This window comes from Chaetomium globosum, genomic scaffold, assembly GCF_000143365.1.
Source record: "Chaetomium globosum CBS 148.51 scaffold_6 genomic scaffold, whole genome shotgun sequence".
Classification (NCBI taxonomy): Eukaryota; Fungi; Ascomycota; class Sordariomycetes; order Sordariales; family Chaetomiaceae; genus Chaetomium; species Chaetomium globosum.
In genome coordinates this window covers 2,450,091-2,473,578 of record NT_165981.1, presented here as the reverse complement: position 1 = coordinate 2,473,578, position 23,488 = coordinate 2,450,091, and the positions used below count along the sequence as shown (strand labels likewise).

The 23,488-nt window shown below is 55.7% G+C and overlaps 6 protein-coding genes across 6 annotated transcripts; 3 read left to right on the top strand and 3 right to left on the bottom strand.

Annotated features, from left to right (window-relative positions):
* Positions 1 to 1,555: 1,555 nt before the first annotated feature.
* CHGG_09114 (uncharacterized protein) lies at positions 1,556 to 2,889 on the bottom strand (the record flags this gene model as incomplete). Its single annotated transcript, XM_001227040.1, has 4 exons — positions 1,556 to 2,452; positions 2,524 to 2,670; positions 2,773 to 2,816; positions 2,883 to 2,889. The coding sequence occupies 4 exons, from the start codon at positions 2,887 to 2,889 to the stop codon at positions 1,556 to 1,558; spliced, it is 1,095 nt and encodes a 364-aa protein (XP_001227041.1).
* Positions 2,890 to 4,551: 1,662 nt separating this feature from the next.
* Positions 4,552 to 4,775, top strand: CHGG_09113 (uncharacterized protein; the record flags this gene model as incomplete). The annotated part of the gene is made up of 2 exons (XM_001227039.1): positions 4,552 to 4,597; positions 4,663 to 4,775. The coding sequence occupies 2 exons, from the start codon at positions 4,552 to 4,554 to the stop codon at positions 4,773 to 4,775; spliced, it is 159 nt and encodes a 52-aa protein (XP_001227040.1).
* An 893-nt stretch (positions 4,776 to 5,668) lies between these two features.
* CHGG_09112 (uncharacterized protein) lies at positions 5,669 to 6,435 on the bottom strand (the record flags this gene model as incomplete). Its single annotated transcript, XM_001227038.1, has 3 exons — positions 5,669 to 6,018; positions 6,073 to 6,213; positions 6,405 to 6,435. The coding sequence occupies 3 exons, from the start codon at positions 6,433 to 6,435 to the stop codon at positions 5,669 to 5,671; spliced, it is 522 nt and encodes a 173-aa protein (XP_001227039.1).
* A 4,863-nt stretch (positions 6,436 to 11,298) lies between these two features.
* On the bottom strand, positions 11,299 to 13,305 carry CHGG_09111 (uncharacterized protein; the record flags this gene model as incomplete). Its single annotated transcript, XM_001227037.1, has 4 exons — positions 11,299 to 11,620; positions 11,803 to 12,159; positions 12,288 to 12,405; positions 12,462 to 13,305. The coding sequence occupies 4 exons, from the start codon at positions 13,303 to 13,305 to the stop codon at positions 11,299 to 11,301; spliced, it is 1,641 nt and encodes a 546-aa protein (XP_001227038.1).
* Positions 13,306 to 16,983: 3,678 nt separating this feature from the next.
* On the top strand, positions 16,984 to 19,522 carry CHGG_09110 (uncharacterized protein; the record flags this gene model as incomplete). Its single annotated transcript, XM_001227036.1, has 2 exons — positions 16,984 to 19,369; positions 19,422 to 19,522. The coding sequence occupies 2 exons, from the start codon at positions 16,984 to 16,986 to the stop codon at positions 19,520 to 19,522; spliced, it is 2,487 nt and encodes an 828-aa protein (XP_001227037.1).
* Positions 19,523 to 22,390: 2,868 nt separating this feature from the next.
* CHGG_09109 (polyubiquitin) lies at positions 22,391 to 23,409 on the top strand (the record flags this gene model as incomplete). The annotated part of the gene is made up of 2 exons (XM_001227035.1): positions 22,391 to 22,412; positions 22,514 to 23,409. The coding sequence occupies 2 exons, from the start codon at positions 22,391 to 22,393 to the stop codon at positions 23,407 to 23,409; spliced, it is 918 nt and encodes a 305-aa protein (XP_001227036.1).
* Between the last annotated feature and the right edge of the window lie 79 nt (positions 23,410 to 23,488).

Below are 23,488 nucleotides of genomic sequence, written 5' to 3'. Positions count from 1 at the left end.
CGGGGGTGTCGACATATAGTGTAGACAGAGCAGGTACTCTGGCGATCCCAAAACAACCGGGCGCTCCCGCAACTGGCTCCGGGATGACGTCGACCTGTCATGGATGTTTGCCCTTTTGTTTCCAGGCCCAACAAGGATTCATCAGAGAAATATCGCAAACATATGTGGCCCCAGCCCGGAGCTTCTACTCCAGACAAAACCACCATTCCACACGCGGCTTGTTCCATCCCACACGAGTACGATCCAGGGTCAGACGTCAAAAGGGTTGTATTATCGGAGGTGAAGTGACCCTGAACCCGATCCCGATCCCGATCCCGTCCCTCCTTCTCCGCCCGTCTCCTCGGCGCCTCCGTGCCAGGGGCAAACAAAGCTTCTCATCTTACCACAGACGTAAACGAGACAGATATCTTAACGCAATCCCGGCACTGCCATACCTGCCTACACAGCAGAGGAAAAAGAGATCCAGCAGTTGCCCCCTCTCTCCCCATCGGCGACCTCTATCGCCACTTTCATGCCCGTCACGTCTTCAACCGCCCCGAGGAAGCTCGTCATACCTACACAGATTTCGCCCCCTCCCCACCCCCCACAATAGCTCTCATGTGGTCTGTCTTGTTTGTCAAAGATGTATGTAGTTGCGACTAGGCCCAGGTACCCGGTCAGTGAGCGGGCAAGGTTCCACAGGACACGCAACGGTGTCTCTCTTGGAATACTACGTTTTTACTGCGAAAAGTGTGGGCTAGGCTACTAGGGTTTGATTGCATGGCCCAACAACCCATCACAGCAAACGTCACCGAGGTGATCTGCTTCCCATGTTTCCCCAACGAGGCGGCGGTATGCACGACATTGTGGCTCGAAAAGAGCAACCTGACTAAGGTAGCGGAGCTGGTGGAGTGTTTCAGCCTCCTCCTTCTCTCCACCACGCATGATGAACGTGAACCTGTTTGGCCCGGGAAGCAAGCAAGAGTGGCTCATCAGTGACGTTTTTATTGCACAGTGATAGGGAGGTCTTTTCCCATCTATCGAATGTGGAATCCGGAATGCCGCCCAACAACCCAACCCGCGCCAGATTTTCCCAACCCCGTCTCCCATGTTTGATGCTGCAGTGCAGTACAGGTACCCATTAGCCCTCGTTGACCCATGACCCGCTCTACGCCATGATGCACCCTAGAATGCATATATATCTTCCCGTCTCCAAGTCTTTTTTCTGGCTGTGACCTTGATCTCTCAGCTGCTTGCATAGTCGAGAGATGGTTGGTCACAGCCTTCGCATCAAAAAGAACGGACACGATTGTAAAATCTAGACGCCAGGCCAGCCAGGAAGTGCGTGTTGGTATGCGGAAGCGTTGGAAGCCCGGCAAGACAACTTTTTGTTTCCGATAGAAAACGATAGCGGCCCTTTGAAACGCCGCATCCCCGTCTCCGTCTCGGTATTAAGGTTAGGGGGGGTTTTGTAGAAGACGATTTAAAAGGCGTAATGTATCTCGAATTATGAAAAAAAAGATGAAGGTGAGATGGGAAGGCCGAGGCCAGTTCTGTAAGCCGCTCGTCACTCGGCTTACATGATGATGGCGGGCACGTCGACGTTGGCCTTGATGGTCTTGTGCGGCAGTACGCTGCCGCCGTTGACGTAGATCTCGTCGCCGATGGTAACGTCGTCGCCTAGGACTGTCACGTTCTCGAGACGAGCCCACCTGCCCACCGAGCTGTTCCAGCCGACGATGGTGCTCTTGATCCAGGCGTGGTCCTTGACCTTGGAGCCAGCCATCAGCACGCAACGCTGCAATCGAACGCCGTCGCCCACCACGACGTCGGGGCCGATCGTCACGTTCGGCCCTATCCTGCAGTTCTTCCCGATCTTGGCAGAGGGGTCGATCAGGACATTGCCGCCGTGCACGTACGGCTCGCTGGACGACGCCAGAAGCTTGGAGCCCTTCTTGGTGAGGGAAGAGAGGTAGAGGCAGGTGCCAGTCAAGAAGTCCTTGGGCTGGCCAACGTCCATCCAGAAGCCCTCCAGATCAAAGGAGTGCAGTTGGCCGTCTGCGGCCATGGCCGGGAATGTCTCTTGCTCGATTGAGGTGGGCCGCAGCTCGATGCGGTCCAACACCGAGGTATTGAAGATGTAGATGCCGGCATTGATACGGTTGCCGACGAACTCGACAGGCTTCTCGACGAAGCGGTCGATACGCGAGGGGTGGCTGGGCTTGTGGACAATGACACCGTACTTTGACGGCTCCTCCACCTTGGTCACGACAATGGTGCCCTCGTCGCCGTGCGACTTGTGGAATGCGGCAAGCTCCTTGAACGGGTATTCGCAGGTAATATCTGAGTTGAGCACAAAGAACGGAGTGTCGTCTTTGCTCAGGACCGCCTCGGCGAGCTTTAGGGGGCCGGCTGTGCCAAGGGGTTCGCTCTCAATCGAGATGGTAATGTTGATGCCAAACTGCTCCTCGTACTATTGGTGGGAGCTGGTGTCAGCTTCGTTGCCCTTCTCCCCTGATCCGCGTGTCTGCCAGAGCAACTAACCTCGGCCAGGTATTTCTCCATAATCTCAGGGCGGTAGTTCACGGCCAAGACAATGTCGGTAACACCAGCGGCAGCGAGCGCCTCGATTTGGTGCAGGATCATGCGCTTGTTACCGAACTCGACGAGGGGTTTCGGCAGGGTCAAAGTCTGTGAGGCCAGCGTTAGCCATGTCGCCTCGCCAAGGCTAACCACTGTCGAGAGTGGTGATCGGTGCGGGGGAAGTCGTGGTTGTCAGATCATCGGACGTACAAGAGGGCGGAGACGCGTGCCGAAGCCGCCGACAAGAATTAAAGCTACATAGCGAGAAATATCAGCCTTTCTGCTCTGCTGTGCAAGATGACTATTTGGTTATAGCATACCCTTCATGTTTTCTAGCGGGGAATGAACGAATTGGGCAAAGGTGGAATCAACGAGAGTAAGAATGGAGAAGCGTAGACAAGCGGGGTTTAAGTAGCGGCGGGCGGCCTTGAGGGTTTGTCGAGAATGGCGTAAGAAAGGTAGTTACGGCCTGTGGTAAAAAGAACAATGGGAGATGCGATCACGAGCTCGTGGAGTTTTGAGAAAGGTGGCAAGAAGTGCAAGGGAGGCCAACAAAACGCGAAAGGATTAAAGGGTTACCCTTTTCTGGTCGTGTCGCAGCAGTAGTGGGTGATGGGCTTGGGCTTCACAGTGTTGCTTGGGCAGGAGGGGAACCATTCCCCGGGCCACATGCCCAATGCACGGCCAATCAGCGCATGATCATCTCCCATGGCGAGATTGGATCGCAACCAGCTGCACCCAGAACCAGTTCCTTCAGTGGACCCCAACTTTACTGTGTTACTCTCTTACCAAGTTCAGGGGTAAAAAGATCAGGGGCTGCCCAATGCCATCCATGTCTGCGCAAGCCGTCCATGTCTTCGCCCGAGGCAGCTTTGCGAAACCTCAAAAGCTTGTTGATGAAAAAGCTTAGTTACCCCCAACAGGAGCGCGAATTCTCGCCATGCTCCCCTCCCCATGTCTCCATGGGTACGAGTGATTCGGGCGGTTCCGGAAAGTGCCCATGACTTTCAACGAGGGTCCAGACGGGCATTGCCTTCCGTTTTCGGAATTGAACTCCAACACGAGATGAGCTGAAATAATGCATTGTTTCGACCACGTTGACAGATCTTCAAAAGACCAAGTCTTCAAAAAAGACAGATCTGTCAATCATTGTCTTGTATCATCGCCAGAGTTTGCGAATCCGAACCCCGGATGACGCGGCCTGGTGGGACACGATGGACTCGGTTTGAGACACGATCACGACCTCGTACTCCAGCACGGGAAAGCCAGGTCTCACTTTACCAAACATGAAACAGGAAAAATTATTCCTCCGGAATCGTCGGTGTGGTGCCGTGTCGGGCCGGGCCAACCGTCGACGAATCTCCCATTCCCGGCCACCGTTCAAGGGCCGCACAAGATCTCAAAATCCGGGGTTGGATTTGATGATGGAACGGACCGCATCGGGAAGACGGTGAGCCTCGCCGGAGCCGGACCGGTCTCGGACCGCAACCGTTGGCATGCCGCCAACACGGGACACCGCCAACTGATTGAACACGGGGCAAACAACAACTCGCCGGCCAACCAACGCTTCGGAACCGGGCCCAGCGGTTCGGGACGACTAGGCGATGGAGGGGTCAAGTCGTGGGACCGTTACACCCACCACCACACCACCACCACCCCAAGCTCGCTGCACGCTCCAACCCCATGACAAGGTGAATCGCAGGACGAGGGAGGTACTGCTGTACATGTATGTCCCTGCAATAGGTACATACACTCGAGTCTCCCGTTAATATGTATCCACGGGATCTGTTGATAGGCAGGGTGCGGTCTAGATTAAAGTGCAGTGGTGTAACTGCGTGTTGGTGCAATGCACCCACAACACGTGCGCTTCTTGAGTAAGCTTGCTTACCACATTCAATATCTGGCACCTAAATGAGATGGCCGTTCTTCTGACGAGTAGTTTGGGGCGCCTGCAAAAACATAGTGATCACAGCCATAGTTGCCCTCACAATGAACAACCGCAAGGCGAGCCCAGAAATGAAGATCATGGCACGAAGTACGCCTCTTCCCATGTATTTTGAAAGCCACTGCTGCCTCTGTGGGATGTAATCGTCATCATAGTCGTCGTGTCGTCATTCGTCATTCGTAAGACCCTCCCCTCCCTGTTGGGAATGGACAACGAAACCAAGGTCCGCCTCCCGGCCCTTTTTCTTCGCTCCCTGCGCGAACGCTGAGGAGCCCTCCTCCCAACAACACCCCCCCCCCCTTCCCCTCTGGAATGCGGCATAAAGCGCCAACAAAAAACGTAGAAAAGCGCTCCCCCGTCGTTAACAACATCAGCGGATGTGGAGTGGTCCTCGCTATTCCACGGTGTGGCTACTATTCCAGTGCCAAAGTGGCTCCAACCTGCCTCTCAGTCCATCATCCTTTGCCAACGGGCCAAAACCAGAGTTGCCTCTGGGACTTTCAAGTCGGATTTTGGGGAGATCCCCGCCCTCATATCTGGCTGGTTCTGTGAAACCCAGCGAGTTCCATGGATGTGAAGTGGAAGTGAAAAAAAGCCCGGGCAATCGAAGTCTTTCGCAAGATAGAAATAGTGAATAGAAAAGAAGAAAATGGGCCACAGACCAACCATGGTTCCAAAGCCAGGCGAGGGCCATGATTGTCTGTGGTCCGTCTGGTCGAAATACTCGTCAAAATGCCGAACGTTGTCTAAATGGCGTCGTCGTAATGGGTCGTCAATCATGTCGTGAGAATGTAGAAAATAAAAAACGCTCTCTCTGGCAAATAAGGAATAAAAAAGGTTCATATCCTCATGCCAGTCTTAAGGTCCAAAATTCCCGGTCCTGGGAAACAGTTGGGGGGCCATCAATGGGGTATAATCCACGGCTTGTCTCTCGCGCTCTCTCTCCTCTCGTCTCGTGGCGTCGCCGTGTCGCTGTGAAGCCTCTCCGAATTTTATAGCAAAAGAAACGATCCGGTTCTGAACAATGGCTTGAGCTCCTGCTCTTCGCTGATTGGGCTTGGGATCCAAATCTGGGGCGGGAGCGCGGGATACCGAGATCCAACGAATCCCAACCCGGCTCGAGTCCTGGCCACACGGAAGGATTGCGGCTCTTTCTCAGCCTCACTCTAGCGAGGTAGTCGAGCTGCTGCTTGAGTGGTGGCTGGATCTGCTCCTGTGTCCGTGATTGGAGGTGCTTGTGTGGCGGCTGCTCTTCTTGGGCTTGCGGCCAGCCTCGTCCGCCGGCAGGCCCTGGACGATCCCGTTGCGGGCAAGCATGCCGCCATTGACCGAGAAGTTCCGGCAAACCATAAAGGCACGCATGGCCGCATTCTCCTGCGCCAGGGTGTTGGACTCGTACTCCAGATCAGTTTGGTACTCCCGCCCATTCACCAGGACGAGGCACGTGTAGCCATTGGCATCGCGGTAGCATTCATACGTGGGGTCATGCCACCCACGCCGCCGGCAGAGGCCTGTAAGACATCCCGGTTAGCCCTTGTGCTCGTCCATTACCCTGCTGGGCATACCCCCTTGCGGGAAGGCAAACGAGGAGGGGTGCGGAAACTCGGGTGACGTGAAGCAATCTGCATGACAGCCCAACATGATCGTCCTCAGCCCTACGGGACACATTGGAGGGACAGGGGCCAGCAAATCGAAAGTCGACGGGGCTGAGATGCGGTAGTAGCCATGGGTGCGAGGTCAGGGGCAGTGTAGAGATGTGTGGGGGGTTGACCACGTGGGGATGCCCTCCTGCTCGAAAAAAGCACCCCACCATCACAAAAATGACGTGTGATCCCGGGTTGGCCACGACGCCATGGACAAGCGAGCAAATCCTCCAGGCGCCCGATGTATAACTTACTTTCGAGATACTGCATGTAGAAACCGCCCATTGTGTCAATTGGTTCTCGGTGAGCCCGGTATGTGTTGTGTAGTTGAGAAATCTGTGGCACCGGTGGCGCGAGGGAGAATAAAAAAAAAAGGTGGATGGAAAACGCAGATGGACAGCGGGCCGGGAGCCGAGACTCGGTGTGATGTGACGCAGTCGAGCCTAACCTAGGAGTGATGCGGCATGGAAAACCCACGGGGGTAAGTAGGGCAACGTCGGAGGTGAAAGCTTGTCTCACGGGTGGGAGGGTGGTGTGAGCTGGGAGATTGAAGATGTTAAGGCTGATATGCTACGTATCCAAGGCGACGACGCAGGAGGGGACGGAAAGCCATGGGTCACCACCGGCGAGAGAAGTGCGCTTTATTGCGGTGACGGGAAGGGGAATGCGGGGCAGTGGATGGCAAAAATGCCCAGAATCATACAAATGCAACAAGAAAGCGACCGAGAGCTCAAACGGAGATGTGGGAAGGGGTCGTCAGACGCATGTCCACTGGGAGATGCGGCTCAAAGTGTGACCCATCTTGATGTGCTGGCGCGTGTCGTTACCAGTTGATATAACCGCAAAGGCCGGGTCAACTCCACACCAACAACATGGGGGGATGCACACGCCAAACTGAGAAGTCTCGTTTGACAAGTCCGGCCAGTCTGGGTCGGAGGAAAACAAGGACCCTAGCCCGATGCTGCACCGCTTCTGGTGGTTGTTTCCCACTCGACCCTCCAGCACCCACATGCCTCTCTCGGTTGTTTTTGTCTGATATTCGGACTGGCCGGTGGCGCTCGTTTTTTCTCAGATGGAAGCTTTATACGGAGGCTGGCAATTGGGATTTCATCCGAGGAGGCCAGTGGCAAGTCGAACACGAGAGTCTACCAGGGTAATCAGTCGAAGGAAGAAAGGGTAGAGGGGACCAGAGACCAGCAGATCTCTGGATTGTTGTTACTCCTCCCACCAAACTTTGTCATCTCACCCCACTCTTGCTGGAGGTCGGTGGACGAAAAAGAAGGGATGGCCTTGTTCGCAACGTTGAAGCCCGGGGACAGGGGAGTGGGCCGGGAGGGGGACTTCGAGGGATGCTGAGGTCTCGTCCGGCGGCGACTAATAATACTGCACCTGCAGCGAATCGCCCATGTATTGCACGAATGTATCCGCGCGGTACCGCAACTGTGCCACCCACGGGCAGGAGGTGCAATGATGTACATATCGCGTACATGACCGATACATGCTCACCATGCGGTCCTCGTTGCCAAGTGCTGTAAACTCTGCGGCAGACCGCAAAAGGGAGTATGCGGCAGGACAACGCCCCGCGAGTACATGACTGGACGGGCTCGTGGGGAACGGGAGGAGGATACGGTGCTTAGAAGAGCTAGCAACGACGCAAGTGCCCGGGGCCAAACATGCAGAGGTTAGCTCTCCGGGCCATGCAGATGCGCGGGCCATGGGCGATTCGCCAGTTTCACGTCTCCGTCACCGTCGGCAAGCGACGTCTAACAGAGGGCCGGGGCTTTGGGAAGCGGTTCTGGAAACTTTCCCTCCGACATGCGACAGGTACTCGCCCGGTGAGCCGACGAATCAGAGGGGGGCAATTGGGTTTTCCGGGACGACGGCTAACAAAAAAAAACTGGAAAAAGTCGAGACGGCGAGCAGCGCTTGTTCGGATCAATACGACCCATGAGGAAGGCATTGGACGGTCCCGCGATCGTGATCGTCCGGATGGCGAATACTGCCCCTCCCTGGCGGCGGACCAAACAGCCAGCCGGGGTGAGCGAGGAGCCGGAGAATGACTGGCTTGAGGCCACACCACGAAGTCGGTGAAGGACGATGAGGTGCATGAACAGTGGCTGGGGCCGGCAAACCCTTGCATGTCCTGCATCTGGCCCCAACGACGAGCGGCGGTTCTGAATGGCGGGCGCGGCCGCAAGGCAACTCGGCACAGGCCAACCTTAACGCTCATGCAATGATGAGCTGGCAGTGCTTCTTGGATATTAAAACAAGACTCCAGGTATGGATCGGAGAGAGAGGGGGGGCAAAAACATGGCGAATAGCCTCCATCGAATGGTTGCACCGACAGCGCGACCTGCGACCTGCGACCGGCCTCGGACCCCACGACGCTCATCCGCCGAAGCGAGGGCGGGGAGGGAGAGGAGAAGAGAGGAAAAGGGAGGCTGGGGCTCCGAAAGGAAGCTCAGTTCAATGGATGGATATGCGATGTCGACGGGATGGAAGGTGAGCGGAAGCAGGGGACTGCCGGGCTCAGCGACGCGGTGGGCAGAAAATATTCGCGAAGAATGGAAGGTGGCCGGGATTGGAAATTGCCTCGCCGTGGGGTAAAGAGGTACGTACCTTACATACGCACGATACAGGAGTGTAAGATTTACCTTGGAGATTACCCCGCCGAAACCACCAGAAGGGAAGGCACAACCACACGACTCGGTCATGGAATGAGAGGGCTTGGAGGGGCATCGTACCTGCCCGCTGTGGAGAGGCAAGCCGAACCTAACTGAATTTGCTTCGGCGCTCGGTTTGGTGATTTGGTGATTTCCATGTTTTGAGAGACAGACCCACACCATTTCCAGAATCCCCACGGGTTTCAATCTGGGTGCAAGAAAGACTTACAAACGCCATCAACGCGATTCCCGATGTTAGACCCCTGAGTGGTTGGTTCGGGCAAGGGCCGAGGAGCGCCAGGAATAAACTGGAGCGATCAACGGTCCAATCCCATGAGGCCCTCAGCTTCCAAACTTCCAAACAAACGTCAACGACAGCCAGGGACGTCAGATGGTTGGACATGAGCCTTCTCTCGCCAACGGCGGACGAGAATCATCCACTGGTATGGGGCCACGCGGAAATCACACACAGGACGATTCTATCACGCTGTTTCATTCGTGGCAGCCCATCGGGATGACAAGACTAGGCCCGAGTGAACAAACCCCTAGTGTCCAGGTGATGGAAACGCGGAATCAAAAAGTCGATTCCAGTGCTCACAAACATCCCGCCCGCGTGGCTCCGAGCGCCGTCCGGCCACTCAGGCTCCGGCTCCGGTAAGTGACATGCATACCCGGCCAAGCCTACGAAGAAATGCTCCTTGTAATGAGAGACAGCAAACATACAAAGTACTTCAGACGAACCCCGCGGGGACAATATGCCCGAGAATTTGACAGGGATTCTAGAAGATGTCAATGAGGGGCAAACATGAACCCCTCAGCAGTGGTTCCCCGCGCAACGTCATCCCTTGGAACAAGTTTACACAGAACCGATCCAAGTCGCAGCCGGCGATCGCTCGACGGCACGCACACCAAGTGGATATGATCCCGCGGCTGATAGAAGAAAAATAAAACTAAAAAAAAAAAAAGAGTATAGCCGAAGCGGCCTAAAAAACTAGTAAAAAAAGACATCGACATCTATCACCGTAATTTCGATCCCCCGTCATGGTCCTTAGCTTCTAACCATGTAACCTCCGCTGCCTCTTGTCGACATACTTCATAAACTCGGATAGATTACACCACAGCAGTGGTACCTCTCGAACTCATGCGGCTGGCCGCCTTGCATGCAACCCTCCGCTGGAGATCTCGAGGGCCACTGGCGGTCGTCCTCCGGATGCTAGCTGGGACCCTCTCCGAGGCCCATTGCTGCGGCCATTGTGTTGCAAAAACACGGAGACACTCGAGTCCGAGCAATGTGACCGAATGGAGGAGAGAGGCGATAGAGTCACCAAGCTACCACTACTCAGGATGAGAAGAGCATTGGTCATCTGGATGTTCGGCATGCAGCCGCGGCTCCATCCTGTTTTTTTTGGTCTTTCTCAACCTGACGTCGACTTTGGTCGGCTTCCGCGGCAGGCGTCGTCAAATTCCCAGAAGGAGCTAAGAATTTTGAATGTGAAAAATAATATACTACCTAACGAGGAGATTCCGGGTACCGCGGTGGACGCGTCGCCACCCAGATTATCGGTCGAGCCGTGTATTGGTAGTCCTCCAACCTCGCTGTCCCCATCCGTCCAAGCATGGGTGGCCCGCCCAGGTTCGGGCAGTGAAAAAGAAGCAGGATCGGTGTCGTGCTGCTCGGGGACTTCCTCGGCGCATGCAAAGGCCCAGGCATTCGGTTCGCCCAGATCCTCTCATGGAATGGACAGACTGCATGAGTAGTCCCGCGGCGGGCGGTCTCCCAACTGGCCCCTCCGTATCTGCACACATCAGGTCAGGTAGGTACGTTTGAGGCCAATACTTGGGGGGCAATAGGCGTCAGAGGGATAAACGCGGTGGGGTCGGTGTTGGCCGTTTCGATTTGGATCCAGATAGCCAGCTGCACCTGGGTCTTGGGAAATGGCCACCCGGCGGGTCACCGCCGTGGGCCGTTGTGTCAGATATTGGGGGTACTTTCTGTGCTACTTGACAGTGTTGGCCCAGGTGATCATGATACCAAGTGAAGGGAAAACCGCATTCAAGTTGGATAAACGAGAGACGTAGTACGGTATACGTACACATTCCTTGTTGGAGAGCTCGATTCAACCGCTAATGTGTTCAACGCTATCCCCAAAAGCTAGAGGCGCACCGCTCCAAACTACACTGACTGGTGTTTTCCCTTGGCCGTTATCGGAAAGCCCAAATAGCTGGATAGACCATGACAGAAGCAGTATGACAGATCCCAAACCCGGGCAGCCACATCGGCAGTAAGCAGGACAAGGCAACCAGCAGTGTAATTTGGGTCTGCACTCTTTCCCTTTTCGCAAAGGCCGACATCTCCTTGTCTGCCGGCAGCCACTCGCCTAGAAAAAGAATGTGGGCGGAGAAAACAACACAGCAACCAAACACACGCCCCTGATCACGTCTTCTTTTTTTACGATCCAACGGCACCGATCTTGCTTTGTATTTGTCAGAACCCTGGCCTGTCCGTAAAGTAGTCCTGAATCGCGCGCACGCTCGGCTGCGGGATGGCGTAGACGGGATGGATGGGGCGCACGCGGTCCTTGTTGTCGAAGACCTGCAGGCCGTCGAGGTAGGGCAGGACCGCCCACACCGCCTCCCGGGGGTGGTCGGCCGCTGGCTTGCTGGGTGGCTCATTGGGCCCGGCGGCAGCGGCAGCGGCGTCGTCGGGCTGCTGCGCGTCGGGCTCCTCGAGCGCGTCGAGCTCCCACTGGTGCTGGGCCGAGCTAAGGCCCGAGAGGACGTAGCAGGAGTGGTAGGCGTCTGACATTCTGGTTGGGGGGGGGAACGAGAGGAGAGGGGAGCGAAGTTAGTTTCGAGTGCGCATGACATGGCACATGACTCGGCACGGGGATCGGCACGATGAGGAACGGAGAGAGACGCGGGATCATGGGTAAGGGGCAAACGCGGAAAAGGGGGGGGGGACATGGTGAGAATGTCGACGTGGACTTACTTTCCGGGTTTGTCGCGCAGGCCGCCCCGTCTGGTCTGGTCTTGGCAGCAGCAGAGAATGTACCGGATCAGACCTTCTCGGCTGAATAGGCTTTCGTCTGCTGGCTGTAGACTGGTTTTGGTGGTGGTGCGAGTGGTTGCGGTGGCGGTGGCGGCCGGGTCGTCTGCGGCCACGGCCCCACCGCTGCTACTGCGGCCTATGTTGCTGTTGAGGCATGCCTCGATGAGTGGAAAGCATCCGCCGACCCAGTGACTGTAACAGCCGTCAACCAGCTTGTTGGTGCGTCCGGAGAAGCCCCCCTCGGGTGCATACTGCCGTGACGACAACCAGGCGATCAGCCGTGGAACGTCGAGATAGCTGTGGTTGCAGATTGATCGTCGTCAGTATGTCGTGCTCTCTTCGCCACACGTGGGCGGATGGATTTGTGGACGGATGAGGAATAGAGGACGACCGCTGTCCGCCGTCACCCGATGTTGCGTACATACCTTGGGATGCTGCGGCCTGGGTGGTCGAGAAGTGCGAGGCAACCAAGCGCGCAGAAGGCGTATGCCCCGTGGGCCTCGGCGTTTGGCTGGCCTGATATGCCGCCTTCGAATGTTTGACCTAGATGGGTTAGCCGTAGTCTGGCGATGCGATCAGCATGCACTTCCGCTGCTTACATCGTCGTACATAGTCGGCTACACCAGTGAGGAGGTTGACACTGCTGCTTCCCGTATATGCCGGGGACTCGGGTGCCAGATCCAGCGGGAGACGCAGCAGTGAGATTATGACCGCTGCGCAGTATGCCCCCCTTTCTCGGTGGTCAGCTTGAACCTTCTTCTCTTGTTTCCCTGAACAGACATACCTGATATCTTCCTCGCCCCCAACGAAGACCTGGAATCCGCCATCTGGTTGCTTCAAGCTGCCGAGCCACTTCCACATCGCCTTCCGATCAACCACTTGATATGCCTCCTCACCCCCAACCAACGCAAGTGACAGGACCACAGCATAAGTCGTCGCTATGTGGGAGAGCTGCCTGCCACCACCGCCAAACCCACCCGTGTCGTTCTGCATCGAGCGCGCAGTCTGAATGATCGAGTCCCGGTAAGATGTCACATCTTCTCCAAGCATGGTGAGCGCCGACAAACACCAGTACAGAAACCACGGCCTGCTAGCGTCGGCAGCCACGAAGCGGGCGGGAAGTTTTCCCAAGCACTGATGCAAGAACCGGACGTGCTTCGCCCTGTAAATACCGGGCACGCCGTGTCCGTTGTACTTGAAATCCCCATCCTCCCCGGCCAGGAACGGAAGACAGACCTCGACGGTCTCATCCTGGACCGTAGAGGTGCCCGTGACGAGGGTGTCCCGTACGGGCGGGAGTTGTGTGAAAAGATCGGGAATCATAAAGCCCGGGTGTATTTTGTCGAATGTTATTTCTTCGTCTACTTGTTCGATATCACCACTGCGGGTTGCCGGAGACGGTGATGAATCCGATGGTGGTGGTCGCCGTTGTTGGGCTGCCATCTTTTTCCATGGGAAGGCAACGCCTTTTTGACGCATTTGACCCTTTGTTCCCAACCGGGCTGTCGAGTAGCCAATTCTTTCGAAGGGGATACGCCAAATCGGGAAACAATAGTTGTGATGACCTTACTCGTTAACATTATTCTGATACCGCAAATGGAAACCGGGCATGTTTGCGGCAATGGAGACGCTGTGATTGGGCCCGAGCGCCAAGACCTCGACCAAGTGAGGGGAGCTTTGGGAATTGGAGTTGTTGATGGATAAAAAATTCCCCCCCCAAAGCGGGCCAGCTTTTTTCTAATCATAACCCGAGATTCGTGGACAGAAAGGTACCTTCCTCGTTCATCATACAATGTGTAAAGGTACCCAGGTAATTGCGTCATCCCTCGCACGTTAAATTTAATGGTTAGGGTCAAGAGTGAATATCCCAGGTTCCCGAGAGGCTTTTCGCAATCGGAACTCCTACCCCGGGAGCCTGGGAACTTGCATCACAGAACTGCGTTAATCCCGGGTTCGGCGCCGGGGCACAGCGTTCGGAACCAACAAATCATCCATTAAAGTACCGCTTCCATTTGATGGCGGCACCGGGCCCGGGCTTCTGGATTCGGCATGCCGATGTCCATGCGCCTGTTGGATCAGCCACCCAGCCACCGTGGCCAATCCTCGTCCAGCTGCTCGAGCATCGAGCCACGTCGAGGTTTCGAGTTGCGGACTCGGCACCCGCTCAGTCCTCGGTCCGGCCTCGCAACAAAGGGACCCGGACTCGGGACGCCAGTGTGCACCTTGCCGGACACCATTGCCTTTACGTGAGCCAGCTATCAAACACCCTCCAAATGGCTTGGGACATTTCCAAGCTTTGTCCAAGGTGATCCTCTCCCGTCCGCCGACCCTCCCGGCAGATCAGACAGATCTACGAGTCTGGATCGTACTATGCCTCCTCGGCGGCTAGCTGGCGGGGTTCTAAGACAGACTAACTATGGCGCTCTGCAAGTACCTTTGCCCAGATTTGGGTAGCCAGTCCACGAAAACAATTCGCCACTGAAAAGCCGATTGAAAACTCAACTTTTCGGGGTGCTCCGAAAGACTTGCTCAAGCTGAACTCGGCCTCAGGTTCTTTGGTCGGGGCTAGCCGGCGGCACCGGGCCGGGCTGGGTTGCAGCAAGCCGCTGTGACCGGGCTGGTCAACAAAAACCTGGACCTGGACCGGGGCTGGTTGGGGCGAGGAGGCTCCGAGGCGGCAACCGCGGGTGCCGGATTCGTTCGGGAGCTTCCCCGGCCGAGCAAACACGGGGGTCTGGCCGAATCTGTTCTGGGTAACAAGCCCCTTTCACCCCCGCGCCTCGCCCCATGTAAACAACCCGACACGTGCATCTCTAGCCAACCCGGGCCACGGATATTCCGCTGCCTTGAGCAGGAACGCGCTGTTGCGCGGCAGCAGAAACAGCGCCTCTTCATGCCGATGTGTTTTGATGAAGTGCCCCTTGCTCGTTGCTTTTTCCCTCGACGTGTCTGCGGAGAAATCTTGTTTCTTTTGCTCGTCTTTTTGGACCCTGTTCTACCAATCTTCACAGCGTCCACCGCTGACCCCGGTTGTTGTTTACTGTGTCCTAACTGATCTCAACGGCTGGAGACGTGGATACGGCCCTGAGGGGTCCCCTGATATGGGAGGATGGCGGCATTGATAGTCGGTGGGGTCCTCAAGAGAGGCATGGAGGCATGTTGTTCGAGGCCCCTGGTACATGCGGATAAGCCCCTACGGCACTAGTGTACTTGTAGGCTGTTGTTTTTGCCCCAGTGGACTGATTGACGTGGACCATGTCCAGCGAGCCCGTCCTAGGCACTAGCCAGTCTACTGTTAGCTTGCATCAATTGCATCAACGAACCCGAAGATGGGTCTGACGATCGATCTCCTAAAGAGTCGGGAGTTCTTCGTTCATCTCTAATGCTTCAGAAACCATGGCGATGAGGATGATGATGAGCCAAAACCAATTGACCAATCCACGTGCTCCAATGTCCAGCATTTCCGACTTCAGGGGAACTGGCCGTTGATGAGTCGGTTTTTTGAGGTTCGTCAGAAGCAGTGATCGAAAGTCCCACTTCGGGAGGGATCTGATATGTGTGGGGAACCGTGGAGACACAAGAAGCACACCAAGCAGATGCACAGTGGGAAAGACGATCTGGACACCTGATTAATACTCCGAAACCAGCTCAACGAGCCGAGTGCAACCCAGGCCAACGGTGACAACGCATTCAGCCGCCAATGGGGGTTCGTCGCCCGAAGAATTGATTCGGTAGAAGCCGAGGTGCCATCACACAGCAGGAAGACACTGACACTGTCACTGTCAAACAAGACTGCAATGCTTCCATGGATGCTATGGAACGGAAGCCGTTGCATCTCCCCACGCAGGCACCACCACAATGCGTGTCGAGTCCGGATGAAATCTGACGCGCAGATGTCACACCAGGACATGTTATCTCGAAATTGCACATGGCTTAACTATCCGCTTGCTTCTGTTGCTTTGGGGAGCAACGTGTCGGGCCGTGCTCTTGAAAGTCGATCTGCGCGACATCTGTGGGCTCAGCTGCCCCACCGACAAAAAAACCCGGCTGGTGGTTCATATTTGTGGAGTTGGAAGTTCGACGGTTCGAGGTTCATCAATGCAAGATGTGCCTGGGGGCATCCTTTTGATAGGAACGAGGCGCCAGAGCGTTTAAAAAAACAAGCTACACTAAGACGCCAAAGGCGCCACAGAGAATGAAGATCTGGCAGATGTTGTGTCGTTGAGTTATCGAACAACAAACCCATTTCTCGGAGGGTTTGTGACCTAACGGCGATCGAATTAGTTCCGTTTCTCTCAACCCGGAAACGCCAACAGGTGGCTGTTCGCACAATTATTTTGACACGCTCGCCTTCTGGATCCGACCCGGCTTCGCGATCTGGGAGTCGGCGCTGCGGCGGGCGGGGCTGGGAAACCTGGCAGGACTGGCAGGATGGAGAGGTCTCAGCACAGTGCGGCGCGGCGAGACCACGACGATCCCGCGCTGCGAGCTTGACCACTCGCGGCCTGGCTGGCCGGCAATGATTGGATAAAAGGACCCTGCACCCACCCACGGCAGGCGTGATCTGGGGCGGCAGGGTCCAATCAACGAGGGGGTTAGGACCAGGGTTTGGCTGCACTCTCACCGCCTCTTCTCAACCAGCAGGAGCGAGTGAGCTTCGTGGGAAGACAGCGGGCGACTGGGGCGGGGGACAGCGTTGCGCTCCACCAGCGCCCCGTCCAGCACTCCAGTCCAGCGATCTTCCGCTCCGGGCCAAGCAAGGCGTTTTCTTACGCCCTCGCCAACGCCCGAAAGGGTTCCTCCCGCACGCTTTCCCCAGACTATCGCGCCGCCTCCTTTCCCTTTCCCACGAGCAACGCAGACGAAGGCGCCAGGACCCGTCCTCGGCGGAGTCGAGTTTCTCTTTTTGTCGACGACGCAACGCTGGGAAGAAGGCCCGGCACAACGAACCCCTCTTGACCGACTCGGCATCCCAAGAGAAAAAGAGCGGTGTCCATCCCCCTCGTCGTCCCCCTCGTCCCCCCTCGTCGTCCAAGCCCGGCGCGACAATACTCCCGAATACTCTCCAATCCCCTTTTGACCGACTCGTCCTGTTGCGTTCCCTTCCTGGATCTGCCCAACATGACCTACGACTTCACCACCGCTGGGGGAGAAGCCGTACTGTTGGAACAGCTTGTGTTTGATAACAGCGACCGTTATTCATATCCCGTTGTGTCCTCGGCCGCCCCATCTCAAGATCTCTCCTCGACCGCCCTGACCACCATGCCGCAAGCGAGCCGTCAGAGCCTGAGCCCGGTGACGAACTGGCTGCCCCTCGAGCTGGCTGGCACCGTGAGCGCGCCCATGTCGATCCACTCCCCTAACTCGGGCAGCGGGACGCCCTCATCCCCAGAAGACCTGAGCGCCCGTTCACCAGGGCACCAGAGCAGCACTATGTCGAGCCCGCTCCAACAACAGCCGTCCCCTTATCAGACGACCGCTCACCCTCATCCCACGGGCCTCATGCCGGACTGGTCCATTCCTTTGCAGGCCCAGCAGCAGCGGGCTGCTGATCTCTCTCATTTCATCCAGGACCCTAGTCTGATGAACTTCAACCCCTATGCGTCCAACTTCCAGCCGTCCCCGATCGAGTATCTTCCGGCGACCACACAAGCTACTCTCGAAGCCGGTCTCCAACTAGAACCAGCATTTATGCCGCCAATCGATCCCTCATCTCGGGTGATGCAATGGGGGCCGAACTGGCAGGATTTCGATCAGTCACTCAACTTCCAGCATGACGGCCTTCCCCGCGTGAGGAGTCTTGGGAGCCATTCCCCGACAGGCACTTTCGAGGTCCTGTCGTTGGGCTCGAGTAGCGACAATGGCTGGACGCCAGTGGAAATGTATCCCAACTGTGACACATTTACTCAACCCCAACATTCCCAGAGCCAGGCGATTTTCAACCCGAGCCAAACACTGCATTTGAGGACGAATTCGGATTCCTCGACGTCCGACGCTAACTCGCTCGAGTTCGGCTACGAAGAGGTTACTTTCCCCTACTTTCCCACCTCACCATCCTCCGACGGGTTCGTGGACCTCTCGAATAGCCACCGTAACTGCTTGCATGGAGAGCACCACCCTCATGCGTCGACATCTCCGGAACTCATCAGCCCCACTACGGCTGTCGCGCCCTTGCCCATCAAGGCTGTGACGCCCACTCGGCCCGTGGTTGCCAACGGTTCCAGCGGTTCTGGGTCCACATCACCCCCGACAAGGCGGAATTCGGGGACGAGAAAGAGCCCGATCGCCAAGGCCACAAAGTCGGTCATTCGGAGGACATCGACGGGGAAGAAGGATGGCACTGGCGAGAAGAAGGTGGGCCGGAGGCGCGGGCCGTTGCTCCCCGAGCAGCGCAAGCAGGCTAGCGAGATCCGGAAACTCAGGGCGTGTCTCCGATGCAAATTCCTCAAGAAGACGTGCGACAAGGGCGAGCCTTGTGCTGGTTGCCAGCCTTCGCACGCTCGTTTGTGGCAGGTCCCTTGCACTCGTATCGATATCAAGGACATCGGCTATTTCATGAAGGATTGGAAGGCCGATTACGAGCGCCATCTCGGCCTCGGCATGTCTGTGTTCAACGTGAAGGGTTTTGCGCAGAAGGAGACGCTGATGTGGATCACGCACGGCTATGGTTTCTGTCTCCCGGTCCTGGTCCGCGAGGTGTACGTGGCGGACGAGAGCTGCTTCCAGGTCGACTGGGTTGAGTCGACTCTGCAAGACCAAGATCCCATCGATTACGAGATCCGCACCGAGCGCCTCGATGTTGGCCAGGAAGGCATCTCGATGGAGGCCCTCCACGAGTATCTCGACAAGCACATCGACGAGGGCTTTGAGAACTTCATCGACGACCATTTCGAGGGTACTCCTTTCATCACCGAGATTTTCAAGACCGCCTATCGGTTTTACACGAAGGAGAGGCTTCCCGTTATCCGCAAGGCTCTCAAGCTCGTGGTCGCCTACAATCTCACCCTACACATCACCATGGTTGAGCAACCGCAGACAGAAGAGCCGATGGAGGGCCAGATCGACGACGAAGACTCCAAGTATTACGGCAAGGTCGTTGCTCCTGTCATGATCAACTTCCAGATCAAGTGCGCCATGGCCGACATGTGGCGTGAGCTGCAAAAGGATATCCTCGAGGAGCTTTCGGCTCTCTACTCGAGTGTCTACAGCGGAGAGCGGCTGAAGAACTGGCCCACCATCTTCATGCTGGCTTCCATTCTGCTGGCGGTCTGGGAAGAGATCCAGTTCGACTGCCACTACCGTGTGCCCGACCCGGTCGCCGTCGACAAGTTCTGCAGCGACATGGAGACCGTTCCGGTGGGCGTCATCGTTGGCCTGTTCCACGCCATCTCCCAGAAACTGCCCGCCTTCACCGAGTGGGATACCCGGAGGCACGGCCAACTGCTTAACAACAACCCCGCCGTCTGCGAGGCCATGACCGAAGTACGGCAGCACGTTATTAAGCATGGTAAGTTGCAACGCCTCTCGTTTCTTGAGTTCAGAGCTGACCCCCCGTGAAGAGGCATACCTGAGGACGCGTTCCGAATCCAAGTTTGACCGCTACGACTTCGACTCGTTATCAAACAAGCTGCTCTCGAAGCTTGTCATCCGGTCCAACTAAGCGCGCCCCTCTGCTTCTGCGATGTGCTGTTCCGCCACAGTACCCGTTGTCGTTGACGGTCTAAACTTTATGTTTCAACCAGCGAGGGCCATGATTTCTATTTAATCTCCGTTTCTTGTGTTTTTGCTTGATTTTGTCTGGTGCTGCTGAGCGACGGCGTTCTTGTCTTTCGTCTCGTATTATTTCTTTTCTCTTACTACTTGTTCTATCTTCACTTGCCACGACTCTCGTTACTATCTGTTTTTTCATCTTCAGCACTCTCACTTTGGGCTGGCTAACCCACACGACGGGACCCACGCTACCACGGAAATGACTGACGTCCATGATGACGGGAAAGGCATTGAGTTATGACTAAAAGCACACAAATATTTTTACCACCTTGATGATTTGTTAGAGAGCGCAAGCACATACACATTGCATTTTACGCAGCCTTGCACCTACACCCGGTAACCACAACAGAGCACCGACGATCTTGAATTCCATCCCTCGGCGGGATGGTGATCGACGGAAGGGGGACAATAGGACACAGAGGGCAGGGAGCAATATTGAGGATGGATAGGCAAGGCTTGGGCGATTCTATTCAGTTCGCGATGTTTGGCGATCACGAAGATGAAATGCGCAGAGCATATAGAAAAAGACATCTTTTTGCGGTTTTTGGTTTACATGGTTTTCAGTGTTGGCCTGAGAGATAATAGTTGTCGCCCCGCGAGACGTATGACTATGGACTGTGGTGTAGTATTGCTTGCTTGTTTGAGCGTTGCCAACATGGGAGGTCGGTTGTTGAGTTGACGGGTTGCGAGCTGTGTGATATTGAGCGGTGGGCTAAGGAGCGAAGGAATTTGAGGCCGGGCGAATTGCTCTGATTTGACAGACTGTCTTGACGATTGATACCTGCACCGTTTCTGCGTGAGGGTTCTGAATGGGGTGGTGGTTCTGCTGCGTGGATGTAACATATAACGAGGTTGGTTGTCGATGTCCTTCAAGTACCTCACCGTGCGCAATTCGAAGGGCGCTGTGGCCCGTCCACTTTCGTCTCGGCTGTTTCACTTTTTCTGTAAGATGACTGCATCTTATCATTTCTCCCAACACCTTGCATACATAGTGTATCCCAAGTTGGCGCAGAAGCCGTGGGTATAATCTCTCTCTCGGCTACCTGCATTCGTCCGGGCATTCCCGGGCCACGATACCGCTTCCCGCCCCTCCATCATAGACTTTTTTGGGGGGGTTGCGATACGCTCCCCCTTTTTTTGGGCTGATGTGAGGTGACGAAATTTGGGATTATTAAGCGCCCTCTAATAATGAAGAAATATCAACGCAATTATACACAATACTCACTCCATCCTCGCCGCACACTCGCAGTCCGGAGAGGGGTGAGAAGTGCGAATTGGGTTCGGGGTGGGGTCAGTTAACTACCTAGGCATCATGAAGACAGGTAGGCCCTCTTGCAGTTATTTGAGGGGAGAAATCCACATGTTGGTATAATGTTGACCTCGTCCTCTTCTTATTGTTTATTGCCTTTCTAAAAAGCACCTCGTCGGAGCGTTGCGGGGTTGTGGATTGATTGACAGGAACAAACGCCGAGGGGGTTAGCTATGGAGCACCTTGGCGAACGCGTGATGACGTCGATCAGATGACAAGTCCCTGTTGGGGTCCTTTCCTCCAGAATGGCGCGATTTGGTCCGTTTCGGGTCTGATGCATGAAATACCTCGATAGGCTCAGTTACACCGCAACTTCACACTTTCGTTCCTTGGCTTCGCGTCTCGGAATGCTCTGGGCGAGAATGTCTTTATGCCACTTTGCCTCGGCGGTTTCGAGCGAGAGGTGTCAGCTGGGGAGAGTGGGGAGGGCCCAGGAGGTGAGGACGATGCGAGGTGGAGTTATTCGTATCTACTCGGAGCAATGTCCGATAAGATGGAAGAACGCATGCGGTGTTGGCTGAAAGGATAGATAGTGTACCGTGGTAGCACGATAGTGCAGCAGCTCGTGTGGTACGGAAGGCTGGGAGCGGGAATCGCGGTCTGAGACCTGCTTGCCCTATCGCAACGGGAATTGACGGGGCAAAGAAGTACATTGCTTGGCCTGGTCTCTGTGTTAGGTGGCCCCCTCGGGGCCCAACAGACTGCAAGCGGTCGGTTGGAGATCGTTAATGCATCCTGCTATTCTGATAAAAGATAAAAAGCACAACGTCTTTTGGCCACAACTCGAAGGTGCCACATCTCAACGGGCTGGCCGGTGTTTGCGCGCGCAACGTTCGCTTGCCGACCACGTCACCGGCCTCGCCGGGCCCATCAGGAAATGCGGGGGGCGGAGCTGAGGCCGTTGGTGCCAGGACCGGGGTGGTTGGTTGTATTGTTGGGTGAGAGGTTGTCCTGTTCCTCTGGAACTCAGGAATGCGTTCCGGCAGCAGCGCCCAACGGCTGCACAATTAACATAACGATTTTTTTTTTTTTTGAGAAATAGAAGGCTGACGAATTCTTTGACTATCGGAGCAAACATCTGCCTGCTGATTCAGCACATGTGCAGTTGTGCGCTGTGGCAACAAAGACCGAAGGGGCAAGGCTGTCCCATTCGCCTCATTGTGCACCCGCCTGGCTGGCCTGTTCTGGTGACTTCGCTCCACTTCTCTGCCTCCGCATTGACCGTTTTGTGGCTGTTGCGCCTTCCTGACGCATTCACAGCCCCGCTTCCCGGCGGCAGCCTGCCACAGTCGACTTGCTTGCCCGATAGTATTTAACCCATCCCAGCTCCCTTCTGCCACCCAGATCCTTCTCTTCCCCAAAACATCATCGACTTCCTTTGCTCTGCTACCAAGGACATCCATCTCCACACACAAACACTACTCGAGACCAACAAGAATACCTGCAAACATGCAGATCTTTGTCAAGACTTGTAAGTTACGCTCCTCGTCACCGGGCGTGGTCGGCTGTCATCGCGAGGCACCGTCGGCCCCCTCTGCCCCGCACTCGACTCGTTACTGACTCCAAATTTAGTGACTGGCAAGACCATCACCCTTGAGGTGGAGTCCTCCGATACCATCGACAATGTTAAGTCGAAAATTCAAGACAAGGAGGGTATCCCGCCCGACCAGCAGCGCCTGATTTTCGCGGGCAAACAACTCGAGGACGGCCGCACCCTCTCGGATTACAACATCCAAAAGGAATCGACGCTTCACCTCGTCCTCCGTCTTCGTGGCGGTATGCAAATCTTCGTCAAGACTCTGACCGGCAAGACCATCACCCTGGAGGTGGAATCATCGGATACTATCGACAATGTTAAGTCGAAGATCCAGGATAAGGAGGGTATCCCTCCTGACCAGCAGCGCCTGATTTTTGCTGGCAAGCAACTCGAGGATGGTCGCACTCTTTCGGATTATAATATCCAGAAGGAGAGCACCCTGCATCTTGTCCTGCGCCTGCGCGGTGGTATGCAGATCTTCGTCAAGACCCTCACGGGAAAGACGATCACATTGGAGGTTGAGTCGTCGGACACGATCGACAATGTGAAGTCGAAGATCCAGGACAAGGAGGGTATCCCGCCTGACCAGCAGCGTCTCATTTTCGCCGGCAAGCAGTTGGAGGATGGTCGGACTTTGTCCGATTATAACATCCAGAAGGAGAGCACCCTCCACTTGGTGCTGCGGCTCCGTGGTGGTATGCAGATCTTCGTCAAGACCCTCACGGGGAAGACGATTACTCTGGAGGTGGAATCTTCGGATACGATCGACAACGTAAAGTCCAAGATTCAGGACAAGGAGGGCATTCCCCCAGACCAGCAACGTCTCATTTTCGCCGGCAAGCAGTTGGAGGATGGTCGGACTCTGTCCGATTACAACATCCAGAAGGAGAGCACTCTCCACTTGGTGTTGCGTCTCCGTGGTGGCCAGTAAGCGGTCTGAATACTGGGAATGAGGATGTGGGGGATATGACGGTGTTTTAGCGGTTTTGGGACGGTCAGCAATCAGCGAC